Source organism: Harpia harpyja, chromosome 7, assembly GCF_026419915.1.
Source record: "Harpia harpyja isolate bHarHar1 chromosome 7, bHarHar1 primary haplotype, whole genome shotgun sequence".
NCBI classification, from domain to species: Eukaryota; Metazoa; Chordata; class Aves; order Accipitriformes; family Accipitridae; genus Harpia; species Harpia harpyja.
This window is the reverse complement of record NC_068946.1, coordinates 53,219,833-53,244,832: the sequence shown is the minus strand read 5'-3', so window position 1 is coordinate 53,244,832 and position 25,000 is coordinate 53,219,833. Positions and strand designations below refer to the sequence as shown.

The 25,000-nt window shown below is 43.8% G+C and overlaps 1 protein-coding gene across 5 annotated transcripts in view; it reads left to right on the top strand.

Moving 5' to 3' along the window:
* ZEB2 (zinc finger E-box binding homeobox 2) overlaps positions 1–25,000 on the top strand; it is a 115,705-nt gene that overhangs the window by 88,739 nt on the left and 1,966 nt on the right. For all 5 annotated transcript variants that reach the window (XM_052792296.1, XM_052792294.1, XM_052792295.1 and 2 more), the window contains 7 exons: positions 751–822; positions 7,231–7,419; positions 8,106–8,320; positions 10,870–10,978; positions 11,864–13,833; positions 15,876–16,056; positions 24,947–25,000. The exon at positions 24,947–25,000 is cut by the window's right edge and continues 1,966 nt beyond it. In XM_052792296.1, the coding sequence (XP_052648256.1) occupies positions 751–822; positions 7,231–7,419; positions 8,106–8,320; positions 10,870–10,978; positions 11,864–13,833; positions 15,876–16,056; positions 24,947–25,000 (2,790 nt within the window). The remainder of the gene's footprint in view (positions 1–750; positions 823–7,230; positions 7,420–8,105; positions 8,321–10,869; positions 10,979–11,863; positions 13,834–15,875; positions 16,057–24,946) is intronic.

Genomic DNA, 25,000 nt, shown 5'->3' with positions numbered 1-25,000 from the left:
TGGAAATGCTATTTTAACTCCCTCCAAACCCCCAGTTTCATGGAGAGTAAACTGATCCATGATAAATACATAGGAAATAATTCTACACATATCATGCTCATTTGCATGTGAATTAACCCAATTTATGGCCATAAAGGCAGACTTTGTCAGCGCACAGAGAGTGCACGGAAGATGCAAACAAATCGTACGGGCAGAGAAGAACTGCCCACAGCTGAAAATTTGTCACATTTCTGCACCATTTGATATTAATACACGCTGTGCTTCAAATGAGGTTAAAATGATGATGACAGCTCGGAAGATCTGTGTGACGATAGATAGAAATAGAGATGTAAGAACTTCTTATATCTTCCTTTTGTATTTGCAGTTTCTTCCAGGTACAGATCTCACAGTGTCTGTTAACTGCTTATTTCTTTTAAATACAGGAGAAAAAAAAAAAAAAAAAAAGAAAATTCCCTTTTTATCACCCGGCTGCTTATTAGATTAGATTTTGGGAAAAGCCCTTCATTTACTCCGGACAAATAGTTCTGTTTTCCACCACTCGCTGTCATGTTTAAAGTAAATAAGTTCTCGTCCATCCAGCACCGCTGAACTCATTCAGTTGCCAGAACAAAGCCATTGTATAGAGGTCCACAACAGCCCTTTTCTCCCCTTCCCGTAGCAGGATCTTCCCCGCTACCGCAGTGTGCTCCCTAGCTTTGTGAGCCATTCAATAACCTGCAAACGCTAAAAGTGTGCATGCTTATTTCGCAGAAGAAATGAAGGAAGATTATGACACTATGGGGCCTGAAGCCGCAATTCAGACCACTGGAAACAATGGTACAGGTAAGGTATCACACGATACGAGCGGCGCTTTTCTTCGGTATCATGTAGAATTAGCTGTGCATGAAGAGAAGAAGTGACAAAGCAATTTTTCTTGTTTTCAGTTGAACAGTTGGGAAACATTTACCTAATTCTCCTGGTTTTTAAATTTTTTTTCCCCAATTTGATCACAACGGTGCGGCGACAAACTCATTCGGTGAGAGTCCCTGCTACCCCTCCCATGGCCCTCAATGTTTCAGCCCCTAACTCCTTTTAACTGCATCCTTGTGAGCTAATAGTTTTCAGCAGCATGAGGAGGTGTTTTCCCAGCGAGGGTGCATCTCGTATAGTTTAAAGTAGCTGGACCAAGATACAGTAGTCTTTTAATGAGAGAGACTGTACAAAGAGCTTGATAATGAGGATGGGGTGCACCCTTCTTGGCAACCCCAGATTCGCATGGTGCACAGAGTAAGCTACTTCAGAGACTGAAAACATCTTTTCAGCAAGACACACATAAACCCCTTACATAGATACACAGACACACACACTTTAAATGCATATTTATGAGATTATTATGTTTCTGGCTAATCTTTTTTTTTTTTTTTTTCCACTTTCCACATCTCTTTCTTTCCTCTCTTCTTAGAAACCAATACATTTTGTGGAACAAGAAAGGGGACAGAGATATTTAGCAGGCATCATCTCCGAGCCATCTCTTTTTTTTCCTGTAGCAAAGCAAAACAGCAAAAGGTTTCTGTTACTATTTTCTAATCCAAATGAATTCAGGGGTTTACCATGTTCTTTCCAAAGGCCACAAGGCCCCAATCCATCCTCAGCACAGCTGAACGCCATACATCACCCAATGTTTCTTTTGCTTTTTGTCACAATTTGAGATGTTGCAGATAGCCCTGATTTACACGGTTAAAAGTAAGAGTTTTCTAGTATAAGTACATTTCTATGCATTCCATTATGAGTTTTAGTTCATAGGTAATGCCCTCCACAAATATTACTGTAAAAGGTGGTACCTAAGTCTTGCAAGGATTTTATTACTCACACTTTCCTAATGTTGGTAACACCCACATAAAACCCCAATGCTCTTATTAAGTAACACAAGAAATTTACTTTATAATTCTTGAGGGGGAAAATAATAGGAAAATAAAACCATGTCACTGCTTTTTTCATCCATTAGATTTACTATGCATGAAAGGCGGGTGGCACCAAGGCACAGTTTATCCTTATGTATATACTTAATGATGCTGCTGTACGGAACTGGATACATATGTATTTTAAAAGCTTTTTTACTTCCAAGGGACGTTAATAAAGCGACAAACTGTGCTTAGCACTTGGAGAAACAGGACTTTAAAAGACGTCTGATTCGGAAATAAGACTTGATGGTTATCTGAATTACCATTACCAGAGCCTTTGAGGTCTCCTATCAGTCCATGTGACTTCCTTTGCACATATTTTCCTTACTATAACAGGCCTTGACTCTTTCATATTTGCAGTGTGGTCTGCTTGAGGGGGAAGACTTCGTGTCCTCTTAGCCCCTTCCCTTCCAGTATCTGATGGTGTCTTCTGCCTGCTTGACTTCGGCCTCACGGCATCTCTCTGGGGGCAGGGTGCCCTCGAGTCCCCGCACAGCCCTGCCGCTAACCCCGCGTGGGGTCCGTGGCGTGTCCTGCTTCTTCTGAAACCAGTTTTCTGGGGGAAAAGATAAAGGTTGCCCCTGCCCGGCCTGGTGCAGTGCAAACTCGTGGTTCAAAGAGTGCTTTGCATTTAGGTGGCCTGCGTTTAAAATGCAAAAGCTGCTCTGGATGTTGCACCTGGCAATTCCTTCCCCAAAAGTCTTGTGCAAAAGTCCCAGCCTCCTCTTTGCTCCAGCTGTTATTTGCTGCAATGGGTGGCTTGCTCAAATAATCATTACGAGTTGTCTAGTGCTCTGCTACTGTTTGATTCAAATCTTTTATCACTGAGGCGTTCAGAGCTACCTCCTTCAGTGGAGGCTGATGCCTGGGTAGGTTGGGTAGAGCATGTTTCTGTAATGACCGCAGTCTCCATAGTCTCTTAAGAGCGATGTCAGATTACTTAGTCATATTAAATCATCTGATAAACTAAATGCCTTTGCCAGTCTTTTCACCTTGAGTGGAAGATGCCAGGTGACTATCAGGAGCTGCAGCATCCTTCGCGTAGAGTAAGACTGAGGTGCCCCAACCATCATTTGAGGAGGAAAGGGAAGAGGTCAGTCCCTGAGCTATTCGAGATCCTTCCTAGCTAGCCTGGGAAATGCTCAAAGTTTTCTTCTTCAGCCTCGCTATAGGCTTTGGGCCTTTCTTGGGTGTTTGGCCTCAACTTTTCCCTGCAGGTAGTAAGGGGATTTAATACTGATGTTTGATAAAATAACTGAGGTGAGGCTGAGACTCGACCCAATGACAGAAGTTGGATCAGTGACTCCATCTTCAGCAAAAGACACACGGCAGTGACCTTCTGGTGTCCAAGAAAGCCATTTGGGTCTTCCTACTGATTAACACGGGCTCTTCCAGATGGGCCAAGAAGGTTTCTCTCATTTAACACAACGTGCCTCTTCCTCTTGACGCCAGATCTTGCAGCGCTCCACGACCTGGGCTGAGCACAGACATAGGAGATACAGCTTCAGACTCATTCGCGTACATCCAACTGGCAAAGTTGCTGTAGGTGCATGCAACAACTGTAGTGTATTTTTAGCATCAAGTTCATTGCGGAACGTCATTAGGAGAGAAAGAAAACTAAAAGAAAAAGTCTCCGTTATTAAATTATTCTGCTACTGTCAGAATGGCCACTTCCTAGTGGTATTTAAAAAAGCAATCTTGTTATCCGTACATTAATCAGCTGCATTTTTATAATGAGCCATGGAGGCTTTATAGTGGAAAAGCAAAAGTGACCATTAGAGTGAAAATTTTAGTCTTTGGTCCTGCTAAATTAATTTGTAAATATTTCTGGGATTTCTGAAATGGTTTACTGGGCAAAATGATGTTTTGCAGGAGGGGTTTTTAAAATGTGAATGAATAAATTCCTATAGTTTTTTTTATTGTACCTGTTACGGTTATTACAACTGGGATGTTTGCAGAAAATAGATTAACAAATTCCCTGTGAAGAAACAGAAAAAAAATTCCTGGTTTCGATTGCTAACATCTGACAAGCTTCGAGTAAAGATCTCTTAATATAATTTAAAGAACGGAAAAAAAACCCCAACCTTCGGAGGGAGGAAAACAGAAGTAAAACTTGGCAGGTTGGAGGACAGGCCGTTTTCAGGCTGTAATCTGTGTGTACCAATGGGGGCCTCTCACTTCCTGGCTAATGAAGGCTGTGGTTTTATTAGCTTTGTTTGCGATTAAGGGCAGCTATCACCATCTCGCAGGACGAGTTCCCACACAAAATAACTGGTCTCCCAAGCTCCTTGAACCTCTCTCTCGCTTTATCTTGAAAGGTCCTAAATGCCTCCAAAGATAGCTTTCCTTAATGCGTTTTATTTTTATGTGACATGGCCACATCGGCTTTTGGAGCTGAAAATATTTCTGCTCTCCAGGCTCCAATAATTAATTAAAAAAAGACTTATTTGGTGAGGTCACCCGCTGTAGATCGCGCTGAAATTCTTGCCTCGCAGGAGGGGATGTGCAACGTGTGTGCAGTGTCAGCCCACGAGGAATCTGGGAACATGACTTTCTGCATGGAAAACAAATTAGGGCATGGAGGGGGGAAGCAAGCCTTCCCCCCAGAAATCGAGAGAGAAACCTAATGGTTATCAGATGGGTCTTTTTAGTAACACTGGGTGAGCTTCCAGCCATGTCTGAATTGTCAGTAACATCGCGGGTGAGAAACCAGATACACATGCTCACCTTTTGCTATTTATGTTAATCTGCGGTGTCGCAGCACTGGTTGTATTGTTTCAGTTAAGGATCTGTCAGCTTTTCCACTAAATCCCCTTGTTTTTAGGGGTTTATAATGTAGACATAAACATTTGCTTTAGCTCCCCGATTGCATGCACAGACGTAGAAGCTAAATAATCCAGAGAATTAGGAAGCCGAGGCCAGTAATATCGCAGCAGTCCTCCGCAGCCTGTTGGATCAGCCTCCAGACAGACTTGGGGGCCGGGAAGGAAGAACCTCATTTGGGTTCGACCTTGGGACTGAAGCTCCTAATATTAACTCAGGCCTTGCTCAGTGGCTTGAATCCCCAACCCATAAATGCAGTTGCAAGCTCCAAAAGCTCCCAGCCTGCCTGGAGGAGCAGAAGGACACATGGAGCCATCCCTTAGAGCCGTCCCACCCCTTCCCATTCCTGCTCCCATATCTCCTCTCTGGAGAAAAGCTCTCTTTCCCCTGCTTCACAGGTGGCGTTTACTGGGTCATGGCCTGAATCTGGAAAAAAATAAACTTGTTTTCTTTGGATCTATCGCTAAGCCAGGAGAAGGAGCGGAGACGGGGTAGTGTTAAGCCGGAGGGTGGGTGATCTTGCAACAGTTGGGAGATCTAGGCATAGCAAGGGAACGAGAAGTCAAGTTTCCAATGTAAGGAGTAATGCCTCAGCTTTGGTCTGATAAAAACGAAGTCAAAAACATAGTCTGATGCTTTTGTGCATAAGGTGTACTTCGGTAACCACCATTTTGTTATATTTCTCTCACAGCAACAAAATGGAGGTAAGGTACTCGGTCTTGTTCTCCATACTCCCCTTCTCTAGAAGTTGCTTTTTTGGGGGGAAAAAAAGGAGATGTTGCTTCTCATGCTAATAACAAGTGATACCAGAAGCTACAGAAGGACCAAGGGAGGAGCAGCTCTGTGGGGTTGTAGCGATTCCCTACAAACCCGCTGCGATAGGAATAGAAGTTTCCTTCCAAACACGGGGTCCCATGCCCTGTGCCATTTGGTCACTGTCACTAAAATACTGCAGAACAGTTGAGAAGCTGCTCAGCTCATATGAAAAACAGGGCATATTTGTCTCAGCCAGAGGATTTGATTTTATCAGCTAAAGGAATGAGGTCTGCATAGACGAATATCTACTTTTATCGACGTCGGCGAGATGAGCGTTTCAAATCAGGTGCTTTCAGGTTTCCAGTTGTGCCCCGGTCAGAGGCCACATCTCATTTTGACTGCCAGCATCACCTTGCATTTTTGTAGAAAACTGAGGTGAAGCATTTACCCGTTTTTAAACACCAAGGAGCTGGTTAGTCTCTCATTTCCAGTGGTCACAAACCGGTATAACCCTGTAGGGCCATAACCCCTTTGATTTCCATGAGTTTACTCCATATTGCTCCTTGGTATCAGTGAGAGCAGAATCGCGCCATTTAATATTTTACTTTTACATGAACTGTAGAATAGTTTATGGCATTGCCTCATTTTCTTGTTTCACCTAAGGAGAAATACATTAAAAATGTAATCGATCATAAGCTGTTCTTTTCATTTACGGTCAGTTAAAAACAAGTATCTTTAATTCCCTGCCACCAACTGTGTCTTCCAAGACTTGTTAATAAAAAAAAAAAAAAAAATCAGAGAAAGAAAATGATCAGCTCTTTTTTCCTGGTATAATTATATTAATATTTGTCCACAATGTCCCAGAGTTTTTAAGGTCTTTTCTGTATGCAGTGTTCATACATGGAGGAGAAAAGCATATTTTTAGTAACAGGATGTTTTGTGGTCGAGCGTGAATTATGTTCCATGGACATTGCATGGACAATAAAAAAATAGGGTTTACACTTAAGGAAAAGAAGGAAAACTCTTGTACAGACCGTAAAAGTGGTTTTAGGCTTTGTGTCCCTATTATGGTCTAAAACGCGCGGTTCTATCTGTAGAAATCTATGAAGCGATACCTTTTTTTTAAAACAACCTATTCTCCCATTGTTGAGTTAATTTTTCAGGGAGAAAAAAAAAATGAAGGGAAGATGTCGCGAGCAATTCTCTTCTCGTGCCTGCCGTGGAAGGGCAGCCCGGGGCAGGACCTGTCTTGGAGGAGAAGCAGTCGTGGTCTTTACTACCTGCAACTACCGTCTCCTGCGCGGGGACTGTCTCGGGTTCTGTGGGTGCTGGGGGCGGCTGAGCTCAGTCTTGTAGGTCAAGGTGTGTTCATGCCAAAAGCCACGGGTCCCCCAGGAGCCCCCTGAAGGTTCGGGTTCCATAGCTGAAGGATTACCTGCAATACCCAAGCCTCATAAACTTCTCCTGCTGCCCCACAGAGCCCACGTTCCTGCTAATTTAACTGTCCGCCCTTACCTCCATCCACCCCGGTGGAAAGCCCGCATTAATTTTATTAGCAGCTGGAGCAAGAGCGATGAGAGCGAGGATCCAGCTGCGGCCCCAGCCTCGTAGGTCCGGTACACCAGCTCAGCCTGCGCGTAACGATGCGAACTGACCCGAGCTCTCGGGGAGGATGCGCTCAAACCTCTCTTTTCCCCTTCTCTCATTTTAGTGAAGAACGCAAATTGCACGTCGGACTTTGAGGAATATTTTGCCAAAAGGAAACTGGAGGAAGGAGATGGGCATGCAGTTAGCATAGCGGAGTACCTGCAGCGCAGCGACACAGCCATTATTTACCCCGAAGCCCCCGAGGAACTGTCTCGCCTTGGCACTCCAGAGGCCAATGGGCAAGAAGAAAATGGTGAGGCCGTAATTCATTTTTAGCCAGTATCCTGACCTCGTGCAGCTGTTGCAATTATAAATGCACTACATGCCTGGGTGTTTACCTTAAAAATTGAAGAACAGCTGCAGCAGCATGGAATTTCATGAGCAAAGATTGGGGTTGTAATTTCAGTGTATTGTGATTTTTTAGTCAGCAAATTTGTATTATTTGGCGGGTGAACTGACGAGCTGAATTTAAACGGGGAAAGGCTGCTGCTCTACTTGCGAGTTTGGGAAGTTTTAACAGAGTTTTAGTGCACCACAAGACGGGGCAGCCGGCCTATCGCTCTCCGATGCCTCGACAAATAATTGGGAAAGCGTCGGTGGGAAGGATTCGGTCAACGGCACGAGTAACGTAATGAGCCGGGGCTGGAATGCAAATCGCCGATTGATCGGGAAAAGCATTTCTTAGTTTGCCAGCCAGCGAGGTCTGCCGGCGGAGCGATGCCCGTAATTAATTTCCGAGCGGGTCCTGCGAGTCTGCCGTGGGCGTGCGCGGGTGCCGGTGCCTCCCGCCGCCGGTTGGAAGCGCCGTCCCTCCCTCTCGGGCAGCAGATTGCAGCGATTCCTCTCATACCATCCCGGGCAATCAGCCCATGAGCTGCCATTGATTTGCTGACCTTTTGGCCTGCCTTTCTTTCCCCCCCCCGCCGTCCCGGGGCGCAGACCTGCCACCTGGAACTCCAGATGCCTTCGCCCAACTGCTGACCTGCCCCTACTGCGACCGGGGCTACAAGCGGCTGACGTCCCTCAAGGAGCACATCAAGTACCGCCACGAGAAGAACGAGGAGAACTTCTCGTGCCCTCTCTGTAACTACACGTTTGCCTACCGCACCCAGCTCGAGCGGCATATGGTGACACACAAGCCAGGGACAGATCAGGTGGGGGGCTGGTTTTAAGTGATTTCTTTCCCTAATAACCCCTTAGAGAAACGATATTGCTTTGATTGGCAATCATTATTAATTTTTCATGGCATTTTGAAGATGCAGATCTTTTAATGGTAATAGCTTTAATTGAGGTCTAAATGATTTTTTGATGGTCTCTTCTAATATGATTTAATAGTCTTATGTTCACGATCGAATGAGTGTGTTAATTTCTAATTTAGAAATTTTATTTGCACTTTAACTTGACTTTAGTTCGTTTTTATGTTCCTCAAAAAGTGAATGAAACTGTAGCATTTTAATTATACATTATTAAACATCTCAGCAATTTTAATTCCATTTTTCACCTAGTTTTACTTTGCAGTGTTGCAAAGAGGAGCTCCAAGACATACTAAAAGATCCGCTAATATTTTTTCATTACTTTTTGAGTAACCTTTTCAATCACGTGAAATTATGCGTATTTTGTATAACCGTTTGTTAAACATAATTACGCATTTTTAGAATAACTCTTCCTACAGTACATATAGGCTATCACTTGTGATTGTGCCACTAACACACGCACGCACTAGAATTGCGGCATCGCTATCGTTTGTGTAGCCCGGCAGAGTATCTGCGATAAATCAAAGCAGTTTTTTCCTCGATGTGATGCATGTAATATTATATCAGTGCTGCATTTAAGGAAACGCTGCGTATCTCAAACAGGTGACTGAGCTTCCCTCGTGCTCCTAAGCAGGCTGGTGATAGACCTGTGCCACAAAACTCTTTACGTACCAGCAGAAAAACTGCTCCTGTCCTCGCCAGAGAGTTACTTCTGAAAACCCATCCTGTGGAGGGCTGTAATGGAAACTCAAATGGCACGGTTAAAACTTGAATAAATAGATGTGTGCATTGTGTCAAATTATAAAGGCTTTATGCCTTATTTCTTTTTCTTAAAAACCTGAAAATCATGATCGGCTGTATTTCTCTTGGTAGGTTTTTCTCAGCATAAGGTAAATTCAGTTAGGCAAACACACATCTCCTAATCGCGCGATTTTTGCAATTAGCATTTTTAAGAGAACCGTATCTTTTGCTTGATCTTAAATCAATATAAATGATTCTAGAGCGGTTTCTCCTATTCTTTCCTTCCCGTGGCTTTTCCAGTGGACAAACACATTTTCACATGTGTATTTTTCCTAACCTGATCCACCGTAAGGTTCTTTCTTTTGCTTCGTATCATTAAAAACACCAGGGGGGGGAAAAAAAAAAAAAAACAAACCACCAAAACCCGCCTAGATATTTATCCAACGTAACCGCCTGAAATTTCACATGCGAGAGCACGCCGGTGCTGGCGCATTATGAATGGTAGCTTTGGTGTTGAAAAGTCCCCTCATTTGCTCATGGCATTTACAATTAGTAAATTAAAATGATTGTATCATATTAACAGTGGCACAACTAAAGTTTATAGTAGTCCTCGGAGGGCGATGGGGGGAGACAAAACAGCTGTTGCTGTTTGTTTATGCAACTCAGCAACATATGAGCGCGGGTCCCTCAATGGCGCGCGGCGGGCTGGGCTCTGCTTGATCTTTGAAGGTTGCTGCTGTTTGAACAAACCTCCCTGTGTCCCATGTAACACCATCTGTCTCGCCAGGAATGTGGGAAGAGGCAGCACACCCTCGCAGTTGTCATACCGTTTCGGCGCTGCCTTTTTTTTTTTTTTTTTTTTTTTTTCCCCCCTTCTTTTTTTCCCCTTGGCCCCCCCCCTCCACTCCCTGCTCCTGCAATAGGCTTTTGTGTCGTGGCCGCCTGCAAAAGGCTGACCTCCTACCTTGAGCATCCGGAGTGGTTGGCTGCATTATTATTAATATTATTAGATTTTTTTAATTATTTTTTTTTTCCTCTCCAAATTCAAAGTTACGGGGCTTTTCTTGCTTGTTGCGAAAAGGTCAGCTGCCTTTGATTATATCTTTATGCCACTTTTAACTTTCAACTTTCCCTCACCCCTTAGAAGAGCACCGGGGGAAAACATGGTACGAAAGGTAGCTCAAGTCTTCCCTGCTGCTCTGTGATTTCAAAAACCACTTCCAGCAGCAGCTCATGCCGAAGACGCAGTCTCTTCTGCTTGATAATGAATTAAATCTTACACGAAATGCCACTAACGACAGTATTTCTGTCTTTCCTACACACGCAGTAAACAGAATTTTTAAACAAGCAGAGTCCCACATGTTCAGAATCTGCTAGGAATATTAAGAGCCACAAATCTTCTTATAAAACAGTTTCTCTCATCATAAGATACCTTAAAGCAACACATTTCTGATGAGAGACTTAGGAAATAATTCTAAAGCAAATATCGAATGCTCATGTGAAAGTACTTTCTCATTTGTTTCGGTTTACTGCCAACATTTTGATTTTTATTGCAACACTGATGAGACAAATAAATGTACATGCAGACCTTTTGGTCCGCTTGATAAATTCAGAGCCACATTAATTTCGTTTTTGTTTTTTTAAGCTAGAAATTCATGGTTTCTCTTGCATAAAATTCATGTCGGTATCTTTTTTTTTTTTTCTCCCAGCACCAAATGCTGACCCAAGGAGCAGGCAATCGCAAGTTCAAATGCACTGAGTGTGGCAAGGCCTTCAAATATAAACACCATCTGAAGGAACACCTGCGAATTCACAGTGGTGAGTAGCGGAGGTGCTGGTGTGCTCATTTGCATTTTGTTTAATTAGCTGAGTTTTAAAGACTGCTTAAAATTTACACAGTTCTGCTTCTGGCTTCTTGGAGCTACTAAGGTATTTCATAAGTGATATCTGAGTCATCCTCATTTATCATGCTGTTAATACCACGGTCTTGCTGAAAGATTTGGAAATAGTAAAGCTTCCTGCAAATAATATAGGTTGTTTGTTGGGCAGTTTGAGTTCAGAAGCGTTCGCTCATTTCTGTGCAGTCGGACCCTGAAGAGTCCATTATATTTTCCATAACAAAAAGTCCCCCCAGGTGAAATACAGCTCATATTCTCAGCTAACGAGTTAGCGCAAAGTGTCTTATATTGAATGGCTTGCGCATTTTGGCTCTTCCTGCTTGATGCACCGTTCAGCACATGAAATGCCACTGGGCTCCGCTCAGGGCACAAACCTCCACCAGCTGACGTGGAGGTCCTAACATCAGCACTCAGTTTCTCACACCATGCTCATTTCCAGTGAAAATTCCTTTTTTTGGAAGAAAAAAAAAAAAAAAGAAGAAACGAATCAAATTTGAATAGTCTGGATTTGATTTGATTCCCTTTGTCACGAGGTACTTACCTGTGACTTGCAAGGGTCAGTCTGGAGCCGATCTCACACCTTGGCGGCTGTTGCCGGCTGGAGACCGTGGGTCCAAACTGATCTCAAGACCCGTAGGAAGAGGAGGGTAAAGCAGTGGTGGTGTGTGGCCATTTTCATAGAATTAATATTTTCCTCGCTATTAATCAGCGGATACACAGACAATCAGTTGGGTATCAAATGCGATCGCTTGCAACTAGAGCAGCAACAAAGATAATTAACATTTGGTTTTAATTATCATTTTAGGTGAAAAACCATATGAGTGTCCAAACTGCAAGAAACGTTTCTCCCATTCTGGCTCCTACAGTTCGCACATCAGCAGCAAGAAGTGTATCGGTTTAATCTCTGTAAATGGCAGAATGAGAAACAATATCAAGACGGGTTCTTCTCCTAATTCTGTATCTTCCTCTCCTACTAATTCAGCCATTACACAGCTGAGAAACAAGCTGGAGAATGGCAAACCACTTAGTATGTCTGAACAAACAGGCCTACTGAAAATTAAAACAGAACCACTAGATTTCAATGAATACAAGGTTCTTATGGCCTCACATGGGTTTAGTGCAACTAGTCCTTTTATGAATGGTGGACTTGGAGCAACCAGCCCCTTAGGAGTTCATGCTTCTGCTCAAAGTCCGATGCAGCACTTAGGTGTAGGGATGGAAGCACCATTGCTTGGGTTTCCTGCGGTAGGCAGTAATTTAAGTGAGGTGCAGAAGGTCCTACAGATTGTGGACAACACGGTTTCCAGGCAGAAAATGGACTGCAAGGCTGAAGAGATCTCCAAGTTGAAGGTTTACCACATGAAGGATTCATGCTCTCAAGCCGAGGAACAAGGAGTTACCTCCCCCAATATTCCCCCTGTGGGTCTTCCAGTAGTAAGTCATAATGGTGCCACTAAAAGTATTATTGACTATACATTAGAGAAAGTCAATGAAGCCAAAGCTTGCCTCCAGAGCTTAACCACAGACTCGAGGAGGCAGCTCAATAACATTAAAAAAGAGAAGCTGCGAACCCTAATAGACCTGGTAACTGAAGACAAGATGATAGAGAACCATAACGTATCCACTCCATTTTCATGCCAGTTCTGTAAAGAAAGCTTTCCTGGTCCCATTCCGTTGCATCAGCATGAGCGTTACCTGTGTAAAATGAACGAAGAAATCAAGGCAGTCCTTCAGCCTCATGAGAACATGGTTCCCAACAAACCTGGAGTGTTTGATAAGCAAACCCTCTTGCTGTCATCAGTACTTTCTGAGAAAGGAATGACTAGCCCCATCAACCCATACAAGGACCACATGTCTGTACTTAAAGCATATTATGCTATGAATATGGAACCCAACTCTGATGAACTACTGAAAATTTCCATTGCTGTTGGCCTTCCTCAGGAATTTGTGAAGGAATGGTTTGAACAAAGAAAAGTCTACCAGTATTCAAGTTCCAGGTCACCATCACTGGAAAGGGCCAGTGCCAAGGTGGCGCTGGCTGCCACCAACAACACTCCCACTAAAGACTCTTTGTCAGCCAGATCTCCAATAAAGCCTGTGGACTCTATAACTTCACCATCTATAGCTGAACTCCATAACAGTGTTACTAATTGTGATACTCCTCTCAGGCTAACAAAACCTCCTCATTTTACCAATATTAAACCAGTTGATAAATTGGACCACTCTAGGAGCAATACTCCTTCTCCTTTAAATCTTTCTTCCACATCTTCTAAAAACTCCCACAGTAGTTCTTACACTCCAAACAGTTTCTCTTCTGAGGAGCTTCAGGCTGAGCCTTTGGACTTGTCTTTACCAAAACAAATGAAGGAACCCAAAAGTATTATAGCCACAAAGAACAAAACAAAATCTAATAGTGTAAATTTAGAACACAACAGTGTTTCTTCATCATCTGAAAACTCAGATGAGCCGCTGAACTTGACTTTTATCAAGAAGGAGTTTTCTAATTCAAATAATCTGGATAAAAGCACTAACCCAGTATTTGGTATGAACCCATTTAGTGCCAAACCTTTATACACAACACTTCCACCGCAGAGCGCATTTCCCCCAGCCACTTTTATGCCACCAGTCCAGACCAGTATTCCTGGGCTGCGACCATACCCAGGACTAGATCAGATGAGCTTCCTACCACATATGGCCTATACTTACCCAACTGGAGCAGCTACTTTTGCCGATATGCAGCAAAGGAGAAAGTACCAGCGGAAACAAGGATTTCAGGTAAATTGTTGCAACTGGTTTTTTTTGAAAGGCTAGAATCGAGTATTTTGTGATATGTCCTCTTGCAGAAGAAAAAGCCCAAAGCTATATTCAACATTTCCAACAAAATTAGCAGAGTTTACTTCAGCCTGAACGTGCGAAAATGCAGTGGAGTAGGAAAACAAACTGCGATTACCTTAAGAATACCTCTACTTGGATTCAGAAGCAGTATCTATACCTTTGAATAGGCATAACGCTTATGGTTTTATTCTGTTAAGAGCTCAGTCATTTCTTACTAGAATTGTATCTAAATAATAACAATAATAATAATAATGATGATGATGATGATGATGATGTCCATGAAAAATCCCATCCTGCAGAAAAAAAAAAAGGAAACTTTGTAGAGAAACTGAGCTCTGGAAGGCAGAACCACATTTCTCCATGGGGAAAAGGAGCAGTAGGAGACCTCTTGGGAATCACCCCCACACTTGGACGCAAAGCTGCATCCCTCTAAGTGGAGGTCTCTATGGCCTCGTAGCAGCTCTATCCCACTGAAAGCCCTTCAAAGCTTCCTTCTCCATGTTTTTGGGGGGATTGTTCACCCACCGTGCATGGGAAAGGCATTCTCTCTTCTCACGAATGTCTGGGGGATGAGAAATGTTGACGTGTTGCTTTACCATGGCCCCTTCCTTCAGCCCATCTACTGCCCTTCCCCGACTACCCGTCCTCTAATCCTGCCAGTCATCTGGAACAGCTTTGAAAAGACCCACGGATTAAATGAAATTATTTGGAGGGGTAGCAGCTAGGGTCTTTAATCGCAGACAAAGTCTTTCGCTGGACACGTAATCTGGGTCAGCACTTCTTCATGCCTGGGTACAACCCTTAATCTTTTTCTCAGGTCGTCCCAGAGTTAATACGTGAGTAGTAAAGGATTTCGCCGCTTGCGCGCCTACAGCGAAGAGCCGCTCTACAGAAGTCACGTACTTTTATAGCTTTTTGCTGGGTGTATTCAAATATAATGTACAGAGTTTAGTTAAATGAGATTAACTGATTATAGATTAATAATTTTTTTTTACATTTGCGCATGTTCCCCTATGTCCTATTACGGTCTATTAGTAATTTTACTGACTAGTAAATGTTTTATAGTTTCAAATGTGAAAATCAGGTATGGTTTTACATTACAGGCTGTAATCCCTCTTTGCACAATAGGAGCATAAATAGCACTGCACCTCCATAACAGCTGTTCCACTATTCCAATTTACAGTACATCTGCCCTCTTTGTAAATGTATTTAAGCCTATTTAATCTTCTCTAATATTAATTAGTGCAAACCTAGTCTAAGAAAACCGAACTGTGTGATAGCAAATGGAAATGTATGTTATCATGCAAGTTTGCACTCTCTTTGGATCAAGACAAAATAAATATCAAGAAATTTAATAATTTACTGATCCACATTCATTATTGCTTAATGCTGACGGCTGTTTTAACATAGATAGAACATTGATAAAAAGTGTTATTAATATTCCCTATTTCAAATTACAAAATTAAATATAAAAATATAGCTTGAGGCCTTTAGTCGGGAGACATACATTTAAATGGATTGCATAATAATAACATTTGTACCTAAATATAAAATTCAATTAAAACCTTTCTACAGATACAGAATATATCCAAGTTTCACTGTTTTGAAAGGAACGATCTCTTAGCTGTTGCTTACGCTCACCCCTGTAAAATGTTACAATACCTTTTGCCATCCACGAAGAGCCTCCCCTTTGCGTTTTCCGCTCCTTGAAAATACTTAGTGCCAATATGATAAACAGCGCCCGCTTGCGTAAATCATATTATTGCAGAGCGCTCAAAACCAGCCAGTCGGTTGCAGGCAGAGAAGTAGGAGGCTCCTCATAGAGTTCCCATCAGCTGTAGTTTCATTACCAACGGGTTCCTAAGCTAAGAAGGACCCCCATCCTAAGCAGACATGATTTTAACTTTTCTGGGGAGGTTGGATCCTCTGGGGGAAGGAGCGGTGGTGGAAGCAGGTGTCGCTGACGGGTGGTTCCCTCACAGGGAGAATTGCTTGATGGAACCCCAGACTACATGTCCGGCCTCGACGACATGACGGACTCCGACTCATGTCTGTCCCGAAAGAAGATCAAGAAGACAGAAAGCGGCATGTACGCGTGCGACTTATGTGACAAGACATTCCAGAAGAGCAGTTCCCTGCTGCGACACAAATACGAGCACACAGGTAGGGCGGCCGGCCGTGCGCGCCGAGGGGTGGGTTGAGGTCTATGCTATGCTCCTTGCAGTGTTTCACGATTACACTTGTGCAATGAACGGTTCAGCAGGTGCTGAGGCTCTCAACAGGGAAGAAATACTATCTTTTGCTCAGTTCAACTTATTTTTTCTTTTCTTTTTTTTTTTTTTTAATGGTTAGTGCTTGGGAAAGGACTGTTGGATGTGATGGGGTGAATCTTGGCAGGTGCTAGGTGAGCTCGTGCCACGTTGAGTGTGGTGGCAATCGTGGCACTCAGCATCTCGTGGAACGAGCCCTCTTCAAACAAGGCAGGCCCTAGCACTCAGAAAGGACTGCAATTTGGTCAACACAAAGCCTGGCATGGGAAGGAAGAGTGACAGTGTACTTCTCGTTTCTTAGACACTATCTTACCCCGCACCGTTTAATCCAGTAGAAAAACTTCCACTGACGTTAGCAGCGTGAGAGCTGGCTCTGGCCAAGTTATCTGAAAGCAAACAGCTCACGGGGGTTGCTCTCGCCGTGATTTCGCACGCCAGCAGCGCAGCCAGGTTGCATTTCGCTTTTTCACTTCTCAGTTAATGCCCAGGGAAGGTTTCCTTCTTTCCCGAGTAGGAACTGATTATCGTTTAGTTCAAGGAAGCTTGCCAAAGCTCACCGCGGATTGTCAGCTTAAAAAATATTTTGGTTTGAAAAAGACCCTCCATCACACCTATGCTGGCCGTGGTTCCCCTTGCAGGCAGCGCTCCCTTCCCTGCTGTCAGCCAGGACAGGGATGAGCCCGGAGGTGGAGGGGTCTCCGAGGGGGACGCATCGGCTCAGCACGTTTCAGTTAGGGGAAAACGGGACCGGAGCTCCCCAAATAATAGAGATATCAAGTTATGTTAGACAAAGGGAATGTGAATTATCATGTGAATTATTGTGCAGCAGGACATAAACCAAACTCCAACTTCCTAGAGTTAGAAAAAGCTTACTCAGGAGGAAACTTTCCTTAACTTTGAAAGCTGAGTCCCACTTCAGGAAATGAAGCAAGTCACATCATCCTTCAATCTCACCATGTGACAGTAAAAAACTTATACCTCTCTATTAATACATCTTCCAGGCCGCACATAACCATTTGGCATTTCACATATGAAAAATTTACAATTCAGAAGCGGACTGTGCCTTTAAAAAAAAATTCTTTACTTTGTTATTTTTCCTTCTTACACTTTTCTTCCAAATTTTAGGCTAATCCCACAGGAAAATAAAAAAGGAAGTTGAAATACATGTGAGATTAGGAAAGAAAATTAAAAGCAACATTTTGGACTAGATCAGCTAGTTCATTGGTGGAATGTGCTTCCCACTACATTATTCAGATCAAATTGTTTATTCAGTGGAAGAAGCTTTGAAGGCTTTACGTCCCTGCACCTTTCCTCTCCTGAATGATTTTATTACAGCCATCTGCAAACATTATGGTTTACTACACTACTACCGTAAAGCTCTTATGTTAGAACTGGCCTTCGTATATATCGGGATCTGGACATATGGTCGAATCCCATAAAGTTGGTAGTCCATAAGGTCGACAGACATATGGTTGAAAGGCTGAAAATTTGACAAGCTGAAATGTGTGCAATCACCTTGATTTGCAAAATAAACTGCATTTGTAAAAGCAAAAATATGTTCTGGTCTTTAAGTAGCACGGGAACCTACTGCCTAGAAAAATACCACACAGCTGCAGCGTAGGGACCTCTCTCCTTCTTTGCTCTGTCCTTTTCGGCTTCTCAACACTACGTCCGTCAATTTTATGGGACTCAGCCTGATGATCCAGAACATGTACGCAGTGTCATATTTAATACGCTAGAACCACAGCACATCATCGAGCCCGAGCGTGGCATTTAGAGACAGGAAGGATGGTCTTGTGGCAAAGGCACAGGCGGTGAGGCTGAGCGTGCCGCGCTCTTTTCTGCCTTGCCACAGACTTCCTCTGCAAATTTCAGCAAATTGCTTCATCTTTCTCTCACCTTCGCCCATCTTTGAAATAGAGGGAAATGATACCAGCCCGCCTCTCTGGGGTGTTGTAAATCTTAATTCATGCAGGCTGAAATCCTGCGATGGAATTCACTATGGAAAGTGTGAAGTATTACTAAGGATGCGTTCGCTTTTACGGAGCCTCCACGCATCATGCTAACGTTGGGTAGAGGTGGTTGGGAGCTCTGAAGACCTTGGCTGGGCTAGCCTCCATAACTCATTCACAGCCTTCAGGAGGCACGCTGCGCTGGGACTTTGGCTAATGGCTTAGCAGGCGTCTTCAGTGAATTTCAAATTAATTTGAGAGGGTTTGGAAAAAGCTTGTAATTGCATGAATAACGTAGGGGCAGAATTGCAGTCCGCGTGCAGTGGAAGGAACGGAATTGAACGTAAAGCCATCTTCTGCATATGGGGTCATTGTCAGAGTAGGCCCAGATTTTTCAGTCGACTTTTTGAAACCTAAAAAAGAGAAAAAGCTTCTTTTCTGCGTGTTTTGCTGTTTTCTGACCAGCTGATCACGATCCGTTGTTACTTCATCAAAAACATATTTTAGGAGGAATTGGAACACTTCCTGTCTTTCCTGGAGAAGCACAAATAGTGGATGTTGTTTATACCGATGTTCTTTTTCCTATGTAAAAAAATCTATGTGCTTTTTTAGGTCTTTTCTCTGATATTTGAACAATCAGATTCTTACTTGTCACCACTTCTCACACTAGAACGAGGGTTAAGAGAGTCAGACAGAGGCCACGTTCCTGCTTCGGAGCCCCTAAAGATTTACCCCAGGGAAACTATTTGGCGCAAAAAAAAACATTGACAGGTAAAACTACATGAACTTCCTTAATCATGTGCTACACCAACTGTTGTAAAGGAGAAAACAAGAATGTCATAGGTATTGCAGTGGAGCTGAGTTTCCCTGCCAGGGCAAGAAGAAGAATGGGATTTGGCCGGTTCTTTGTGTCAACCCAAAAAGTTTTGGTAGGACCATGCGGCTGCAGATCAAGGAGCTCTGTGATTACCTCTGTACACCATGCCTGCCACAGCTTGAGCGCAGTAGAAAAAGGGACCCAGATTTCACAATCCATAATATTTAATTTATGCCGTATTGGCGGCATTCTGCAATAGCTTCTAGCTTCATGTGGAGAAGGAAAATGTATTGCATTACTGCAATGAGTGAATTGCATTGGTTCTGGCTGATCTGAAATTTAGCATAGGGGCCACTGCTTGTTGCAGGACCAAATTCTGCCAAGTTAATTTTGGGATGCCATTTAGTTTTCAGAGAAGTTATGTGTCCCTCTTAGAGTTTGAGCTTCGCAAGCTCTTATTTCTTTAAAACCAGCAGCACTGTAATTAGGGTGCGGAGCACGGCAGGTAGCACGGAAATTCAGTGCTCACATTGTTTTCCTGTGAAGTCGTATGGACTCATCCTAACTTTGGTCAGGCTGAAATCAGTTGAGCGGATACTGCACGCGTCTAATCTCAGATTTTTCTAAGCTGCTTAGCACAAGGTTCGAGGCCCTTCCCTTACTAAAGGTGAAGAAGATGGTTGCCTTCATGGCAAAGCACTGGTGCCATTTGGCGTGCAAAAAAATCTTTGCATTGCAGATAAGGAGGGAAAAGAGTAGTGGGTAAGTGAGCAGGAGAGCCAACAGAATGGAGCATCTAGAAATAGAGAAATATCCTGGCTCCTGGGTAGCAATCCAGCCCCCCTTGGTCACCAACGCTGCATTGGGCTGATTCGGGAGTAAGGCGAAGGTTAGCGTTTGTTCTGCCGTCGTCAGCGCCCACATCTTCTACACACCAGCTTTATCGTAGCTTCGCAAGGGAACTCGCAGCGTGCCTGCTCTGCAACAAAAGCTGGAAACGGTTTTTCAGAATCCTACCTAGAAATTTTAAATCCTTTCATTGTTGTTCTATATTACATCATATTCTATTTTATTACTTGTGTGGGCTGTCGAGGGCCTCATAGCTGTGCTAGTGCTTTCATCCTTTCCTTTTCCACTGTATATTTTATTAAGACCTCTTTTTTATTTTTGTAGCTTTCATGCTGATGCAAGCACTAGTTTTATTTCCAGATTGATTCTGTAAACTAAATATTGTTCTTGAGCCTGGTAGCAAATCAGCTCTCTCTGGCTAGTATTTTGAATTCCCAGCTCAGGAGTTTTCTTTATTTAGAGCTTGATTCATTAAAAATTTACATGCTATTTAAAGGTTATTTTTTCTTGCTTTACTCTGATACAAGTTTAGAATTCCCCATTTTACACTCAAATAAAGAAAAAAAAGGATATATTCTATGCTTGTGAAATTTGTTCTGTAGACAAGGTCTCCTATTCAAAATGGAACAGGTGCAGCTTGGGCAATTATATATAAATTGCATTTATCTTGCACCTTTGACCGCTTCGCTGTGCTCTGGCCGCTAATCCATCTCCATTGGGACTACATCTAACATCCAAAGCCCCAAGCAGCTTCAAAAGAACTGCCTTTAAAAAATAAAAACAAACTGTCACAAAAATGTTTCCTTCTTTCCTCCAAAGAGTGGGATTTCTGTTTGGCCCCCTCCTATAGAAAAAAGACCCACTTGCCTTAGGCAAAGGGTGGGTGATATTTAGTCTGGGACCAGTGACAGCTTATGATCTGATGTCTTATGACTTTTACACCACTGCAAATGGGAAACGCATAGCCTTTCAGTCAAAGACTTTTAGCCCAGGAAGACTGAGAGATACTTACTGTTAGAGATTTTGTTGTTTTATTTTCACAGAAATGCAATTTTAGAGACTTTGCAAACAGATTAGTTATGATTACCCCTCTGTAAATTGAGCACAGATCCCTGTGGGAACCTCTTTTTGCAGATGGTGGAATAAAAAAAAAAGCCCTAACCTTTCCTTTCGATATTCGAGAGAGATTTATCAGTTAGTTTCACTGCAAAACGTGGCGTCTACATCACACGTCCACCTGATGACACCCAAGGGTTTCGTGAGCCCTCCTGTGAGCTGCCTTGGGTACCTCTCTCCTAGCTCCGTCCCTCACCATCGACACAGGTCATCTCAGACGAGACCGGGTAAAACCTGTGGGGTGGGATGTTCAAATCGGCTTCCTTTCGTCCCATCCCTACTCCCCTGATGTTACGACATTGCACGACAACGCTCTCACTGTGTGTTAGCTAAATAGCTGACAGAGCAGCCAGGACTACCTACGACTGCGGGTTCTCCCCATCCACCTACAACTGTAGGTTCTCCCCATCCATCTCCAGTTGTAGATTTATCCCCATCCCCAGTGTAAAATACCTCACTTCAGCTTTATTTTATGGCCTACTAATGCATTGTAGGGATTAGGCGCTCCTTTTAAATGGCTGAAATACTGGGGTTTTGCACACGGGGGAAACAAATAATTCTTCCGCAAATGTTCGGAAACCCGATACATTTAAAAACATATTTCAATTAGTGTTGTAACAGCTGCACGCTGCGCACTGCTAAGGTATGTTGTGTGGTGTCTGAACAAAGAACTTTGCTCAAGCTGTCATGTTCCCTCAGATCAAAACCGAGTCCTTGATACGGATGTGGTAGACTAGCTCTAGTATAGTCTTTTTAGTAACAATATAAATTAATATGAAAATATGAAGTATTTTAATCTTCTCGTTTCTAAATTAATTTATAAAATATGGATGATTCCCTGCCAGGCTACCTCTGTGCTGGCTGGGGGAAGCACGAGCAGGAGGCGCAGCGTTGAACGAACGCCGCGTGCAAGGGATGAGCGAAGCGGGCAAAGACTGAGGGACGAGCACGTCACCCAACCTTGGGGAAGGGCGGGTGGAGGCAAGCCTGGTTGAGGAGCAGTGGAGGTGGTTGAGTTCTGTTTGAGGAGAGGAAAAGTGCTGGGCAACTGGATGGAGCACAAGCGTGGGGTGAGAAGAGTGTAGTGGGCATCAAATGTAGCGTGCATCCAAAAAATCGGGCAGTTTGAAGTAACGCAGAGGGAGCGGCGCTGTGGAGAAGTGGAACAAGACAAGGGTTGGGCTTGTTAATGGTAGGGAAAAGTAAGCCAGCGGGAGGGACTGAGACAGCGTGGGCAGTTCGGTGAGGAGAAGGACACAAAAAAACGGTGCCGAGGAAAAGCAGAAGGTCTACGAGGAGCAAAAAAGGAACAAAATTAGCGACTATGGAGATACTAGCAAAGGGACAGTAGCGTGTTGCGCTGAGTGGGCTCAGCAGGACAGCTGGGATGAGGCAGGGATGCAGGCGGGCGTATCTGGTGCATCCAGCTGGCTGGTTGGTAGCGTTGGGAAAGCTCCCACCTCGCCCGTGAGGGTTTTCTTCTGGCGCCGCTGGGGTTTAAGGAGTGCTTAGGTCAAGAGCGCGTTGAGATTTGGAGCTAATTTGAGTAAGTGACTTGATTGTGCTAAAATCTCCCGAGCTAAGACTGTGGGATTTCCCCATCATGGCAAAAGTTGTGTTCTGAATCGCAGGTAGCCGCCTCCCGGCTCTGGATTCGGTGAACCCCCAGGTCAAGGCTGGAGGTTCAAAGCCAAATTATGTGTACAGCTCAAAGCCCGGAGTTTTCTTCAAGCTTGACTTTTAACCAGCAGGTTAAATTGGCAGAAATGCATATTTAGGAAACAGATCATAAAAGCAATACTGCTATAATTCAATATATCAAGCTCGAATTTTCAATTTTACTGTAAAGGGAAATAAAGAAAAAAAAAGAAACCCTGCATGTGTGCAAGCTTAGGAAACTCTCATGCAAAGAAATGTAGTTTGAGTCCCAATTTCCAGGCATCCACTAATTTCCCTGTCACTTGGGTTATTCTGTCTGTGGTTTCTCCTGTATTTTCCTTCCTGCCAGATCTCCCCTTCATTTCATAACATACGATTTTTGGCTTCCTTAAGCATTCGTTAATCACACCTTATTAAATGTGAACTTTCACAGTGGGACTTGAAGGTAGCTGTGACTAGATCGGGCAAAAAAATTAGCATATTCCCTGGTATTCGTTCTTAGCGACTTTGCTATGGAAGTGGAATTTTTTTTATGCCTGACATTCCCTGCTCTCAAGTCCCAGCAGCGACTGCAGGGGAAAAGAAAGCAGATCAGGTTCATAAAGGAGCAAGTTGAATTTTCCTCGAAGTCGAGATCTTTCAGTGGTCTGAAAACATTTTTTTTTTTTTTTTTTTTTGCCTGCCGGATTTCCTTCCACGCCGGTGCTGCCAGTGATGGTGTCCCATCTTCCCGGCCTTTTGATTTCGGCTGGGGTTTTCTCTCCTACCCTCCACCGTACTCTTCCTCTCCCTGCGCTTGCTTCTTTAAGAATTAACGAAATACCACACTTCTACAACTGACAGGATGGGAGGGCTCTGGTGTGAAGTTTATTCCTGTTCTGGTCACATGCCACATTAGCTAAGCGTGATAAATACGCCTGAGGAATCAGGACAGTTCACTAGTAAGTTCCTAACGATCTGCTCTAGCAATAAGACATGCAAAGCAGGGCTCTGCAGTTCGGGCACCGAATACCAGCATTTTTAGATGCGTAAAAATAGCACGAAATATAAAATAATGACCAATTGGCACTGTATCCGCCTGCATGGTCGCACCACTCCGGAGCATTCAGTTGAATGACACTAAGATTATAATTTGACATTTTGAAAATAAAAAAAATCTGGCTGAAGGTACTAATGTTTGATTTTATTTTTTGCCTTCTGCAATCTAAGTTTGGTGATCGGTCTTCACTAATTCCAATCTTTGCACCATATGTTATGTCTGGATATCTCACGGTTGCATCATGCTTTGCTGAGTTTTGTCGTGTGGCATCATGCTGACAAGTATTTTTTGTCAGCTCTATTTTGGAATTAAGCTTTCAGTATGGCAGTTCTGGAAGGTGTTGAAGGCATTCCTGTGCTATTTGTGGCCTGGGATCAACCAGATGTGTTTAGGCTTGGCACTGGTTTTGAGTTTCAAACATTGGTTCGAAACTGCCTGAAATGCCAAAGGAAATACTGTTTTCTGCAGCTTAACACTACTTTAGCACTCAGCGAGCGGCTGACAACATTTTATTTAGAAACCCCTTATGCTTCCGTGGCAGATGTATATATTTGTATTTGCTCACGTGGTGGGGGGAAAAACGTCTTTCGGTCCTCGAGGGCTTCCTCCCCGAGGCAAGGGCTGGAGGAGAGGACCCCTGCGGTGGGTCGGCGTGGGTCCGGCGTGGGTCCCCCTGCCCACAGCAATCCCCGTACGGACTCGACGAGTCCCAGCTCTCTCTTGCTGTCGCTAGAGCCGTAGCGACAGCGTCGGGCGCATCCCAAGGTAAAGCGCGAAGGGCTGGCCTTGGGGTGCTGTAGGTGGGAAAGGGTTGGCCAGCGGTTGGCTTACGCTCGCGTGGCACCACTGGCGAAGGCACAAAGGTAGGATGTTGGCTTCCTGCTATTCACGAGCAACGTACACAAAGAAAACTTTAAGAAACAAAGGTCTTCTCTACAGGCTAATCTCTTCAGCGAGGGCGGGGGGGGGGGGGAGAGAAATACGGCATGTATATGGTGCTGTCAGCAGAATTATTTATAAATAGGGATATTTTTCGAACATTTTCATGGGTGTCAGCTGCTCGCTAGAGCTGCCAGTTTTCCATTGATGCTCTGTGAGTCATTTTCTTTATTATCCAGAGCTGCTTGAGTAAAATTACTACAATCAAAAGCATCCAAAGTCTAAGTTGTAGCATAAATGTGGGGTTTGTCGCTTTTGTTTCTGCAACGGAGCTTCCTTTAAAGAGAAGAAAGCGGGGTGGTTCAGGCGTCGCGTTGCTCGGGCACCTTAAGGAGTGGAGGGGGGAGCCGGGGGCGAAGCCCCCCACCCCTGCCGCTGTAACCCACGTGTGTCCTCTTGTCCTTCCTCGCAGGAAAAAGACCACACCAGTGTCAGATTTGCAAGAAAGCGTTTAAACACAAGCATC